Source organism: Pollachius pollachius (assembly GCF_949987615.1).
Source record: "Pollachius pollachius genome assembly, chromosome: 11".
NCBI lineage: Eukaryota > Metazoa > Chordata > Actinopteri > Gadiformes > Gadidae > Pollachius > Pollachius pollachius.
Genome location: NC_136944.1, coordinates 19,235,813 through 19,250,072, shown reverse-complemented (window position 1 = coordinate 19,250,072; position 14,260 = coordinate 19,235,813). Strand labels below are relative to the sequence as shown.

At 49.7% G+C, this 14,260-nt stretch overlaps 1 protein-coding gene across 2 annotated transcripts; it reads right to left on the bottom strand.

The window, feature by feature from the left end:
- Positions 1-2,612: 2,612 nt before the first annotated feature.
- On the bottom strand, positions 2,613-13,995 carry LOC307083136 (protein sidekick-2-like). Of its 2 annotated transcripts, none has more exons than XM_079746945.1 (7): positions 13,876-13,995; positions 13,180-13,305; positions 12,918-13,082; positions 12,651-12,791; positions 9,598-9,742; positions 5,387-5,516; positions 2,613-3,314 (listed from the first exon to the last, which is right to left on the bottom strand). In XM_079746945.1, the coding sequence occupies exons 1-7, from the start codon at positions 13,985-13,987 to the stop codon at positions 2,898-2,900; spliced, it is 1,236 nt and encodes a 411-aa protein (XP_079603071.1). In that variant the 5' UTR covers positions 13,988-13,995; the 3' UTR covers positions 2,613-2,897. The 2 variants fall into 2 exon arrangements, with proteins under 2 accessions (XP_079603071.1, XP_079603072.1); XM_079746946.1 differs by having other exon boundaries at positions 12,687-12,791.
- Positions 13,996-14,260: the final 265 nt, after the last annotated feature.

Below are 14,260 nucleotides of genomic sequence, written 5' to 3'. Positions count from 1 at the left end.
ATCCCCCCCCCCCCACCCCATATCTCTCAGTTCAATACTAGGATGACTAGGGTAGATATCTATGGAATGTTCTAAGGACAATGGCAATAATTCGTCTGGATGTTGCAGTGGTCCACTTCCCACTAGCGGCGTCCTACAACCCAAAGTCTACCTGCTCCTTCACCATATGTACACTTTTTCTTACTGTACGATACTATTGATATAATTGTCGGTTGAAAAATTCCAAAATTCTGATTGTCAAAGATTTTTCTTCTGATGCTTTGCGAAATAGTTTAATTTGTATTTTCTCAGAACGATTATTTGCACGTCAAACCTTGTCAAAAACACCTTGTGTAATAAGCAACACCCATAATCCAAAGTCTTAACAACACTTTACTTTCTTTAATTCAGAATAAAATATATTTTTAAATCGACAGTTGTATCGTTCGTGGACGGGCAATTACCCCAAAATTAGAAGCAAGCTAAAAAACATACCCATGAAAACAACTTTGTTTTTCTGGACAGGAGTTGAACATTCTCATTCTTTGTCTGCGTTGGCGCCTCGTTTCTTTAGCTTTGGCCTTCACTGCAGATCAATGTTTTCCGGTGTGGAATAAGGAGATTATCCAGACACAACCCCTGTGCGGCTCGACCTCAAGTCTCCCCCTCATCAGCTTTTAAACACACTGATGCCGGGTCAGTGTGTCCCTGATTTAAACCCTCTGCCCTCAGGCCCTTCCATCTCTTTGTCTGTTGTGGCTAAACAGAGCATATCATCTCTACACGGTGAGGTTAACACACTGCTTCACTCGCTCCAGCTTCAGACATCACGAGAAGAAGAAATCAAATCAAAATGCGATAAAGGCAAAACAAAGTAACAGTTTCTTCTTTTTTTCAGAATGCTAATCCAAAACATGGTGCTGATCCTTATTTGCTGTGCTTAACGAACTGCAAGTGCTGCTGTCGGTGTTCACCGAAACTCTGTCAAGTTTTCGAATAATTATCAACTAAAAAACAATTACAAAATAGAATAATTTATTTCATCATGATCTTATTTACAGCGTTTCCACACTAGAAAAAAAAAAGAAAAAAAAAGAATATGATGTCCTGGAACTATAATAAACAGTGTTGCACACTGCAAACTTTAATCCAAGCTTCCGTTGTCCCATTAAAACGCTTCTGAACATATGAGTAGAAAAACTCCCGAAAAAAACAAATAAAGTAAACTGTCATGTTGTATTGTAACATAACAATAGCACTGTAGCATAATTTGTCACGAAATGCTCAAACATAGTCCTGGTTGATGCATTCCACACACAACTGATATGGGTGATTTATATACAGTGCATTTTGTGTCAGAGTAGACAGATTCAAAACCCACATATCTCTCTTACTTTGCGGATGATTAATTCAACCTTGCAGAAAGACAGACATCATGGTATATCACTATAGCAATCTCTTTGATCTCTATTATTTGATATCATAACACAGCAACGTCTTATGAATAACAATCATAACTGCCATCTCATATACAAGCCAACCCTATGCTGTAACTCCACTAGTCTTAATGTTCATAAAGAAACCATTATTTTCTCATAGAACAGGAAACCAAAAAACCTTTAGCATAGTCACAATAGCCAACAGCATCCATGGAAGTAAAGGAAAACTTGTTTGTAACTGCAATGACTCAAAGCTTGCGTGATGAGGTCTTGGGTTAAAAAACTGTAAAAACACATGCAGCAGTCTCTTGCAAAACACCGTCGGTAGACCTACACCCTTAAGAAATGTCTCCTTCTTATACTTAATTGATATTCAGTGATTGTGGCTTGTGTCATTATGTCGTCGGAAAAACTTTACAGATAAGTCCAATTTGCTGCTAAAAACGTATACAGGTCACCGGCAACTGCAGTGACATCAAACCAAGAGCACTTTTGTTTGGCTGCTCGGTCGTTTACCATCAATATCTTTGAAAGGGTCGTCGGCAAGATCGAAAAAAGAAAAAACTACACCACCAACATGTTCCCCAGACGACTATGAAGGGTGCCACAAGGCGCTCGTGTGTGTGCGTGTGTGTGTGTGTGTGTGTGTGTGTGTGTGTGCGTGATCCAAAACACGCTCACGTTGCAGTGCTCTGACGGTCACAAACATCAGGTGAGCGATATGAGACGGATAACATTGAGTAAACACGTAGGCGGGTTGAACATCAGGCTGCGAGAAGGTTTTAGTTTATGGACCGCGGTGGTACTGCATCTCAAGTCCTCAAGTCCGTCCGATCGTTTTGTTCACATTCCCGGTCCCGCCAGCCTCTCCTTGATCATCATTGGTCAACGTCTTTTTTTTGTTATTTTGGTCAGTGTTTTTGTTCTCCATTGTACAGTTGCAGGTAGAGCACTGATGCGCAGAAGTGACTTCACATCCTTTGCTGTACAGCAGCAATATTTAAATCATAACACTTTTTCTTTTTTAAAACAAGGATTTCTTTTTTTCTTCAGAATCTCGGATCCTTCCTCGTTCGCCTAGGGGATAGGATTCATTTGTAACACATGTGCAGAAGCATCGCAAGAAAACATAAAAATGATTGTCCTTTATTTTGAGAAAGAAAACTATAGTACAATGATAACACAGTCATACCCGCAGGCACACACACTCACACGCACACACACATAACACACGCACGCAAAATAATGAATCCTATTCACAGATGATAAAATGCTGTTTCATCGTCATTCAGCACTGAATACTAGGGCATTATCGGGGCAAAAAAAAAACAACCCAACAAACAAAGATAAATAAATCCAAACAAAGTCAGTTCTCAAACACGCCCCCCCGTTGGTGAACCCTCAACCATAGGGCCCTCCCCAGGGGTCCGATGGGGGGGGGGGTCCCGGGGATACTGTTCCCAGAAGAACACCTGGTCCTCAGACGAAGGAGGAGAAGCCCGCGGTAGGAGGCTGCGTGGGGCATCCCAGGCTGCTGGGGGGCCGGTACAGGGTCCCGTGCTGGCTGGGGGGCTCCGGGGACAGCAGAGACGGAGTGGGAGTCCGGCTCCCCTTGGGCCTGAACAGGGTGCTCTGGGCGGAGCCGTGGGGGGGCTGGGGGGAGGGCTCGCTCCGGGGCAGTAGCGGGGGAAGCGGAGGCAGTGGGGGCAGTGGGGTCGGCTGGTGCTGTGGCTCCGCCAGGGGGTCCGGCTGGGCGTAGCCGTAGGCGGGGGGCCTCGTGACGCCCTTCTGCTGACGCCGCCACGAGTTGTAGTAGGTGGGGTCGCTGATGTAGTGGTTGACGAAGGAGTGGGTCTTCTGGCGGCCCTGGTCCACCTCGTATTCACTGTCGCTTCCCTGGGGGGGGGGGGGGTGTCACGGCCGAAGCGTTACTTCATTCATCCATACAGAACCACGCTGCCTCCAACGCCACAACGTACCCAAACAGAGAATCGATTCACTATCCAAGCTAATCTATTACACCGTTCATTCATTACTTATCTAGCAGGCTAATACAGCGGACTTCTGGGTCCGTCACTTACCTGCGAGTGAATTCGGTAAGCAATTAATTCCGATGTCGGGGTCAGACATCAACTCGCCTACGAGGACGCCTACGACTCATTACAACCAGCTGATTAAAAGCAGGGTTTCTAATAGGACACGGGCTGGAGATGGCTGATACTATAGGACAGCTCTAACTGGAGTCTACTGATAGCACAGAGGTCTCTGCGGACGGGTAGGGGGTTCTCCGATCGCTTACCCGGAGGCCTGGACAGCACCGAGGTGATGACATTGAACACCCTGGAGTTTGACACAGACGGGAGTTGGTGTTTACACGAGGGGGTCTCGCAGCAGCCATCCATCAATGGATCATGAGGGGGAAGGTTTATCTCGCACACATATTGAGACACCGAAAACATGAAGGGGAAGGGAATGTTTTGGGCTCTGGGGATGCGGGGAGGGGGAGGGAATAGAAAGAGAGAGAGAGAGAGAGAGAGAGAGAGAGAGAGAGAGAGAGAGAGAGAGAGAGAGAGGGATAGAGAGTGAAAGAGGAAGAAATAGGGAGAAAGAGAGAGAGAGAGGGAGAGAGAGAGAGAGAGAGACAGGAATAGATAGGGAGAGAGAGAGAGAGAGAGGGATAGAGGGAGAGGGGGAGGGAGAAAGAGGGAGCGAGAGTGGCAGAGAGAGAGAGAGAGAGAGAGATGGTACAATGGCTGCCTGAATGCCCGCCGCTCCAGCGATGCCAAGACACCACCTAGTCAAACTATTTGCACAAGTGGCAGGTAAACAGCGATGTGGGGGTGGGCCAGGGAAGAATAATAGAGTTTCAGCGATGGGGGGACGGGGACGGGGACGGGGGGGGCGTTTCCAGGTGGCACTCATGTGTTTGCACAAGCTATTGTTTATTCAGGTTGAGACAATGTTTTCACTGTGAAGCTTTTAGGATAAATACGCGAGCGGGGGTGGCTCGGATCAGCGGGTGAGGGGAGATGAGCAAGCGGGGTTGTCAAACGCTGCCCACCGTTTATTCAGCTTTTTATTGCTACCCTCATGCAGCATCACCGCCCGCCCCCTCCGTTCTCTAGGTGGGGTGATCAGAACAACTTTTCATCGCTACACAACAGCTGACTCACGCGCAACGGCAGGACCAGAAGAGCAACAACAACAACAACAACAACAACAGCCATCCAGATCTACTCCCATTGATCTCCTCAAAGGACACTTCCTCTGCTGGGGACATTTCATTAGTGATGAAGACATGGCACACCAGAACGGGAAGGGCATGGGAATCCAATCCATACTTCCTGTTCGTGGAAGGAAGCACTCATAATGAGAAACTCTTGAACTCTTGGGCAGGGGGGAGAGAGAGGGAGAGAGAGAGAGAGGGAGGAAGAGAGGGGCTTTTGGCCTGTTTCGACTATTAGCCATTTATTTTGCACAGTGACTCATGGCGGGCGGACTTTCATCTTTTCATTCTGTTGACTGTTATTGAGTCCCGTGCGCTGGCACTTTATGAGGCGTCTGCTGCCATTGTTTGTGCCAATCTCCCCCCTCGTCATCTCGGGAAATATTGACTTCTTCCGCGGCCTCTGTGCGGAGGAGCAGTATTTATGAGGAATGAAGAAATATGTGGGAGCGAGGTGGTCCGCGGGGGTGAGACGCAGCGGGGTTGGGGGGGAGGGGGGGGGAGACATTGACTGAGAGAAAGGCACAGTGAGATTATGCGATCGACGACGGGAAAAAGTGTTCTATTTCCGTTTGAATCCAGAGAACTATCCTTTATTACTCTGGCGGACGTACGAAACAAATGAAATCTTTTGAAAGTGCGCGTCGACACTTTGAGCTCCGGTTCTGATTGGCTCGGAAGGTAAGACGATGACGACTAAGAGCCAGCCAGGAGGGGGCGCCGCCAAGCGTGAGCGCATTACCTGCGAGTCGGAGATCTCGGAGGGCTTCTCGGTGAGGCTGCTGCTCTCGGCAGGGATCAGGTCATTATACTTGGTGCTGACATCCTCGTCAGAGTAGTGCAGACTACCAGGACTGGGCCGTGGAGGAGACCTGCAGCGACAGCCGGGGCAAGGAGAGGGAGAGAGGGAGAGAGAGAGAGAGAGAGAGAGAGAGAGAGAAAGAGAGAGAGAGAGAGAGAGAGAGAGAGAGGGAGAGAGAGAGAGCGAGAGAGAGCGAGCGAGAGAGAGAGAGAGAGAGGGAGAGAGAGAGAGGGAGAGAGAGGGAGAGAGGGAGTGAGAGAGGGAGAGAGGGAGCGAGAGGGAGAGAGAGAGGGAGGGAGAGAGGGGGAGAAAGACAGATGTAAAATCAGGACATTTACATTGACACCTGCACTCCAAAACTTTTTCGGCGCAGTAGCGATGACGTGAATAAAATAAAAAGTGTTCCACTGCGATCCATCCTCCCACGACTAAACCCACCTGGGCAGTGTTGGTCATGGTTATTATTGGTGATATTAAAGACAAAGTAGGTACGATTTAGGAGCTATTATTTGGGTTCACCCATCGCTCACCCTCGGCAATTAGTGTGTGGGAAGTGCAAGGGAAAAATATCTGTTTAGAGTTAACCGTGCCAGCCCCTGTATCAGACCACTTTGATTTAGACCGTTCCCAGCTTATTTCTGACCAGTCACGTCATCTCATTCATGTCTAGTTCCTGGAACAACAGGTCATTAACAGGTGCTTGAAATACAACACCTCTCAAAGGAGCGGAGAAACCTAGGAAGGGAGGGAGCAGGGGAGGGGACATTTTTGTGTTGATTAGTTTCAAAATCGTCACTCTTCAATGTCTCTTAGCAACTGCAAACCTTACATATAGCACCTTTAATATAATCAGAGATGATTCAAAATGAAAGCGACAGGCCGAAATGAAAAAGTGACATAGTTCTGCCACCATTATGAAAAAGCAAAAGAACATCATTTTCTAGGTCGTTTTTCACTGGGTCTGAGACTCACACATTCACCCCAAGCTGGAAATTCTCTATTTGTGTGAACAAAAACGTCAGAATCTGTCCACTGGTGTTTAAACTACCATGCCCCTCGTGTCCAGAGAATAAGAGAGCAGAATTCACACAGAACTCCAAGAATTCCAAAACGAGCGAGTGGGCGTGTTGCTGGCCCATTGATGACGCTTTTATCATGCGGCTGGTGCGAAATCGAGAGAAGGGATTGTAGATGCATCCTGATTTTCTCCTCCTGCCCTTATTTTGCGTTCCAACTTATTTCTGCTATCGTCTCCCATTGATATTCCGTCTAAACAAATGCAGTATTGATATCAGCGCCAAAAGAGGGTAGGCTCCGACGCCTCCAACAGGCTCTACCCAGGCGCCAACCCTCGCCTAAAGTATACAGAGTATCTCCAATATGTGTGAACTCGGCGGGGTCAAACTGAGTGGAGCTGGACTGGAGGCCGGGTTGACCTCTCCTCTACCTTGCTATTTAGTGTGACCTCCCCCATGCTGGCCCCAGGGAAAATCAACATTTCCTTCTGTGCGCTGCATGCACGAAAGTGCATCTCCTTATCACCTCTGGACCTGGTTCCCTGGGGATCAGACGGAGTTCATGTGTGAACGGCCTGGGAATACTGTTATGGAAAACAAAAGGTATTTCCTCTGCTACGGCCGGGCTAACACTTGACTGTCAGATGACTAACAGACAGGGCCAGAGACAGAGACCCAAAGCATCTTTGGGTGCGACGCTTCATCTACTGCAGGGGATTCATGAGGATTAACTCGCACATCCTCCATGCGTACACAGGGAACCTAGCGATCGGGGGCCCCGATAGCTGTGCTGGTTCAGTGGCAGAGCACCGCAGGAAGGATTGGTTTTGCATTCAGACCGGCAACTGGGACGCAGTATCAGAGACTTAAATTGGCCTGTTTCTCTGGCTCCTCGCTCTCCCTCTGATCTGCAAAGCGTCTGCTGTCTGCCTGGAGCCCGCGGAGGAGGCCTGCGTTTTCCATTACTTCGCTAAACTGTCATAAGACGGAAAAGACAGTACGCCCCCCCTCCCCTCTCTCCCCAAGCCCCCGATGGAACAACAATTGGACAAGCTGATTAAAGTGGACTGCTGTCCAAAGATCCAGGCAGGTCATTAGATGTAATGTAAAACTATTGAATATCTAAGCATCGCCAACACCCCCCCCCCCCCTCCCACTGCTGGAGCTAAGTTTATAAATTGCTTTTCATGGACTCATGGTACTTAGGGAAAGACCTGCAGCAACGTTTGGCTGGAGTTAATAAGTTTAGCAAAACAGAGCAGTTAGTGATGTTTGCATGTGTGTTTTGTTTTGTTTTGTAAGTTCCACTGCGGTATATTGACCCTTTGTTTTCCCCCCTGGGGTTACAGTGTGTGTGGGAGGGAGATGTACGATGAAGAATCCCACTGAGATTTGTATTGGGCCATTACGCCCCACGCAAGATGAAGCGATTTGTGCCAAACATTACTTGGGTGAAAAACATAAAAGAATGCAGGATAATGGCTCGGATTATCACGTTATGGAAGGAAACACACAATTGTGAATGGAAATGGAAGAGTGCCAAATTGTAAACCATAAGAATATCCAGCAATCTAACAAATAGATGAGAAAAATAAATGTGACGAAGGACATAATAAATAAATAAGGAAAGACAGAAAAAGACTTTGAGACGGCGTTATTTGACAGTCGAGAACAGAACGACTCAGAACACACAGATGATGATTGGCCTGGAGCCGCCAGCGAAATGCCTCACAGTATGATAAAATATCTGCTTAACATTCAGTCAGGGGATTGCGCCAGCCATCCCGAAAAAGAAAAAAAAAGAAAAGTACAAGTTGTGGCCAAGCCGAAGCTAAGGGCGCCGAGTGGTGGAGCAAAGGGAGCGCCTCCAAGGTGCTATGCCCATCACATTCCAAAACGTTGCCAGCGAGAGCCTTGCATTATTTATCAGCCCCTGTATTTTGCTCTCTCCTTGCCTCATCCTTCCCTCTTCATCCCTCCCTCCCCTCTATATCCTCCCTCCCCCTTTACCCCCCGCCATCCGCCTGCCCCCCGGGGAGCCCTTCCACCCGGCTTCCTCAGGCCAGAGATCATTAGCGCAGTCCGGGCACCCCGGCTGAGAGGAGCCCTTCAAAGCCAGGGAGCATCTCAAGGTCCTTTGATCCCCCTCCCCTCCTCCCCCCCCCGCCCCTAACCTCACCCACTACCACAACCCCCCCCCCTCCCCTCATTGCTCCAAACAGATTCCTCCCTGCCCTCGCCGCACCCCATCGCGCCCGTTGCCGCGGTAATGAGTGCCCTGCCGGCATCGCTGCCGCGGACTCCCTCAGCCTCCCGTCGTCTCGACGATAAACGCAAATCACGGCCGCGATGCCGGGATGTATTAACCAATCCTGTTCTCCTCTCTATCCTGTCTGTCCTAGGGGTTGTGCGGAATCCAAACCCCCTTATCTGCTGTTTACCTTCGCGGACCGGCGGGCCTGCCAAAGTCCTGTAGGACGGGGGGGGGGGTTTTGCGCAATGCCGGGGCTGGTTTATATTCAGCGACAGACTCGTAGCGGGCTTCACAACGAAGGGCTTCTGGGCCAAGGGCCAGTTTGAGATCGCTTGCACTGACCAATAAGCTCTCTTTGTTTCCTGGCCGTCACGGAGAGACAAAGAGCTCATTGCGAGACGCCAGTGAATGCTAACAGGCTGGCATTGTGTTTGCCCCCCCCTCCCCCCTGCCCCTCTTACATAAATTGTTATTTTACACACACAAACGCACACACACCGAACAGAGGAATATGAGCGGACGCAGCGTAGATTAGCAGCCGTGCTTCTTGAGGGGCTGTGATTGTTCTCTCGAGACGGACGGGATTCTCTGGAGCGGGGGGCTTAGGGGGGGAAAGAGGAGAGGAGACGAAAGGCAAACAAAACGCCGCGAACGCAAACTGCATTCACGAGCGCGGCACAAACAAGACACTTCGGGGAGGACGGGGGAACTAGGGAATTCGATGCGCTTACACAGCTGACATTTTTTTGTCATAATCTCCCCACCCCCCCCCCCCACCCTCCCTCTTCAGATGATAATCACAGCAAAACGGCAGCCCCACCAGGGGAGACTGCGGATCGAGCGGGAGTGTGTGTTGTGGATTGAGTGGTTAGAGGACTAACCGGGTGTAAATGCCGTTCTTGCGACAGAAGGAGTTCTTGACGGAGAGGCGGCGGTTGTTGAGCTCCAGTGTGGGGAAGCGGCCCTCGTCCAGACGCACCATCTCCCCATGGGACAGGGGTAGAGCGTTGCAGTTGGAGTGGTTGCCTGGACGACAGGAGCACACGGTTCATTCCCCTTGTTGTGGTGGTGGTTGTTGCAGCCATCATCATCATCATCATCATCATATGTACTTATAAATAAAGATATAGATGTATCATGTATAGAGAGACTTTCGCCCACGCTTTGACTGACCCTTGTATGCTGGAGAATAATTGGAAACATACAGAGAGGTTCTCTTATTAAAGCTGTGTTTCTGTGTTGTTCAAAGGGTTTCTTTCTTTGGTTTGATCGCACTTATACTCAAACATACCGACACACATACACACAGACACACACACACATTCACAAACACATGCACACACACACACACACGCACACACACACACACTCACACACACACACACACACGACACATCCACATACACACACGACACACACACACACACACGACACACACACACGACACACACACACACACGACACACACACACACAGACACACACAGACAGACACACACACACACTTGGTCCACTTTAAACCTAACTGGGTCAAACTGAGTAGAACTGGGCTGGTGGCCCAGTTGACCTCTCCTCTACCTGGCTATTTAGTGTGACCTTCCCCCGTGCTGGCCCCAGGGCCTAACGTCCACCCCGGCCCCCTGGTAAAATCAACATTTCTTTGCGGTCGGCTGAGTCCGGTTTGGGGCTGAGTGCGCACAAGAAGCTCTCTTTGTCTCCCCAGACAAACATGGACTTTGTCTGGATTGATCCCACCGAACCAGACCCGGCTACTGACCCTGGAGACCAACTTGCAGACACACACACAAGCACTCACGCGCACACGCGCACACACACACACACACACACACACACACACACACACACACACACACACACACACACACTGTACTCGCCAACCCTCGCCCAAGGATTTTCCCAGTAGAGTCCCGGTTTTCACTGTCCTCAGCCCGGAGAAATCATTCTCCTACGGCTGAGAATAATTACTCACCGATGTGAATACTCACATCGGTGAGTTTTCGTTTCCGTATTGAGATCCGTATCTTTAACTTGTCTTTTGTATCTGCCGCTGGCATCTACGGTGGCTGGTTAATAGTTCCACATGAAGTCACTATCCAATCATAACGCAGTGCGATAAGGCAGCGATTGTTGTCTGTGAGCTAATGAGGTTGCTAATGCAATCATAACACAGCGCGATGAGACCGGGATCGTTGTCTGTAGGCTAATAGTTCAATAAAGTTGCTAATCCAATCATAAAGCCGCACGATGATAAGCCCGCGCGTTGTGATTGGCCATCTGCGTCAGGCAGCACTCTATCAGGTGTTAATGCCGCGCGTGCTTCTAATCACTTCAGCAGCGACGCTTGAAAAGGGAGCCGAAGAAAATATAAGCCGCAAGCTAAGCGAGTGAGTGGATTTTTGTGGATATACATATATGTTTGGTACATAGATTCTTTGAACAAATTTTCTGTCAGCTATTTAATTTGTAAATCACAACATTAAAAATTCATTAGAATGCAGGATATTAAGCGGGGGGGGGGGATCCTCAGACCCCCTGTGGTGACTTGGGAAAAATCACCCTATCTCTGAGGGCTCAAGGTTAGCAAGTACAACATCAACACACACATCTCACACACACACACACACGCACACACACACGCACGCACACGCACAAACACACACAAACACACAGCTGTGTTGAGAGGGGGAAAAGCTACGTCATGCTTGGTTGATCCTTCTCCCTGTTCTGTACCCCCCCGCCTTGCTCTCCTGTCCTCCCATCAAACCATCCCACCTCCTCCACCTCCTCCTCCTCCTGCTGCTCCTCCACCCCCTCAGCCCCCGCCCCCCCCTCCTCCTTTCAGTCTGTCTTCCCCATCAACCACACCTTTCTGCTGGGTCACCAAACAACCTCTGGCCAATTAGCCCCAGACCGACCTTGTCTGGCCCTCCTGTCCATCAGAGCAACCTGTGAGGTATAAATAAGTAGCCGCTGCGCTGCTATCGACCGGCTGTCCATACGCAGCGCACTGCTCTCACATTTTGGCGCGCTGTCGTTGGATATTACAGCCTCCTCCTCCTCCCTACCCCGCTACCCACTGATGATGTCCACCACACACGCCCTGCATTTTAATACCCTGCAGTACCCCCACCCCGTATATGGACTTCATCGGTTGAAACGCAAGCGATCGCTCATGCTTTAATATTAGTATACGAGGTGCGTGGAAGGGTAGGGGCTGTTTATTTTATGATTTGGAATCCTCTTCAGTGCTGCCTTTAGTGCTGCTTTTTCGGATTGATTTAAATTCATCTTTTAATATATCGCACTATGCCCACCTGACTGCAAAACGCACTCGGAGCCAAACAAAGAAAAACAAGTACCCTCTAATGTGCTTCCCCTGAGAATCTCTAACTTTTGCCATTGGGGTTTATTTGTGGGGGACTTTTTCTGCCTGTTTGAGGATTTAGGGATGCCATTAAATCTCCTCTGAACATAAGCTTGTGAAGCCCTCCGAGATTGTAACTGTAATAAGGGGCTGTATAAATAAACTCCACTGAGCTCGGCATGACTCAGCATTGTGTAAGCTAGCCTGGAGTGTTTGCCGCGACGATGACTCCGAATCAAAGTTAAGACTCACATTGTTGTAACAGTACACCCTGTGGCCAGGCACTTAGCCTAGAAATTGATTTGGTTAGTTGTTGCCGCATTAATGTTTAGTTATGATCCGTCCATGCTACCGTTTAGCATCACTCCAGTAGGTCTAACTTGCAATGGGAGGCAACGGTGTTTAACATAATTTTTTTTACAAAAATAATTCAAATGAACCTTAATGAGCCTCGAAATAGTCACGCTTGGATAGGCTTTTCAAGTTCAAAAAGCTTTTTTTGAAAAACACATCTAAGTCGTCTATTCAGCGGCTCCTTGTTTTTCCTCACCCGAGTCTGTTTTCTTGGTGTACTTCTTGCTCTGACCTCGGATAATGAGGATGAAGACGAGGAGGAGGATGAAGATCAGACCCACCAACGCGATCACCACCAGGAACCACCACTCCTCATAGAAGGGAGACATCTTTTGGGCTGCGCGCAACACACAGATAAACACATGAATACACAGCCCGGGCTCAACATCGGGCACTGATCACTCGCATCACGTACGCCCCTAGACACCTTTGAACCCCACCCATGACCCTTGGGGTGACCTACCGGAAATAGAGGGGGACGGCGCACTGGGTGACCCGAAGCCGTAGTCGTTGACCCCGATGACCCGGAAGTTGTACGTCACCCCTTCTCGGAGCATGTCCAGGTTCAGGGTGTACGATGTCACTTCCTTGGGGATGTCCTTGATCAGGATGTCCCACAGGCCTTCGTCTGGGAGAGAGGAGCCACAGACTGAGCCCTTTGTTCTGACGGCAGTGCTAGGACCATGAGGAGAAGAACCTGCTGAATCAGCAGCCCGGGGACTCACCGGACGGCCTAGCCTCGATGACGTAGCGCGTGATGGGGGCGCGGCCGGGGTCTCCGCTGGTCCAGTGTAAGGTCAGGGCGGCACCGTGACGGGAGATGAACGGTTCTCCAGGGGGGCCCGGGGAACCTTCAGGGGAAGAGCCGAAACGTGTTGTCTCAACGGCGTGATGGTAAGGTCGGCAAACACAGTGCAGTGACAAAGAGGTTCGACTCCCGACCCAAAGGCACTGGATACCCATTGTATGTCTGCAACCTCACCTGCAGGCCTCCTCTAGCCAGATGCCCCACCCCCCCCCCCCACCTACTCCGTGACAACATATATCTGAAGTCACTGTAAGTGTGTTAGACGGTAAAGGCACTGCATTTATATCATGCTTTTCTAACAAGTGGCAACTCAAAGCACTTTACAATATTGCCTAAACTTCACCCATTCATACACACATTCACACACTGACGGCGGAGTCAACCACACAGGGCGATAGCAAGCTCGTCGGGAGCACTTAGGCTTCGGTGTCTTCCTCAGGGACGCCTCGACACTCAAACTAGCAAACTTCCGGTTGCAAGCCAACCCACTCCTAATTCCTCAGCCCCATGCCGCCCACAACGTAGCAGAGTAAAGGCCTCTGCTCAACGCCCGACCGAGCAGTAAACAACGTGTCTGACATCAGAGAAGACCAACATAAAAGCCCCCCCTTACCTTCTCCGGGTCCGGTGGTGATGTTAGCCTCCACCTCGGGCCCGTAGGTCAGCGTCTTGGCCCGGATGCGGAAGTTGTAAGTGACCCCGTCGGCCAGGTCCTTGATCTTCATCCACAGGGGGGCGCTGCCCTTCACATCTACTGTCACTATCTTACTGACACCTGGAGTGCGAGCAGAGGCGTCTGTACAGGAAACACTAAGACTCTAGATGCTGCGTCTACAAGCCACGGGCCAAGCAATCAAAGTCCCCCCCTCCCTTGTTGTGTGCCGGGGGAGGGGGGGGGCGTACACCTGCACTCTTTCACCTCTCCCAGGCCGGCCGCCATCACTGTTTTGTTGAAATTTTTCCTGTTTCATTTTTCACACCGGACCGAATGGATTTAG

Excerpts from the sequence above, each read along its gene's own strand:
- LOC307083136 (XM_079746945.1), bottom strand. The coding sequence starts at position 13,987 with ATGAAGATCAAGGACCTGGCCGACGGGGTCACTTACAACTTCCGCATC. Across the intron at positions 13,306-13,875 it reads CACCACCGGACCCGGAGAAG|GTTCCCCGGGCCCCCCTGGA; the intron begins GTAAGGGGGGGC and ends CTTCCCCTGAAG. Across the intron at positions 13,083-13,179 it reads CATCGAGGCTAGGCCGTCCG|ACGAAGGCCTGTGGGACATC; the intron begins GTGAGTCCCCGG and ends CCTCTCTCCCAG.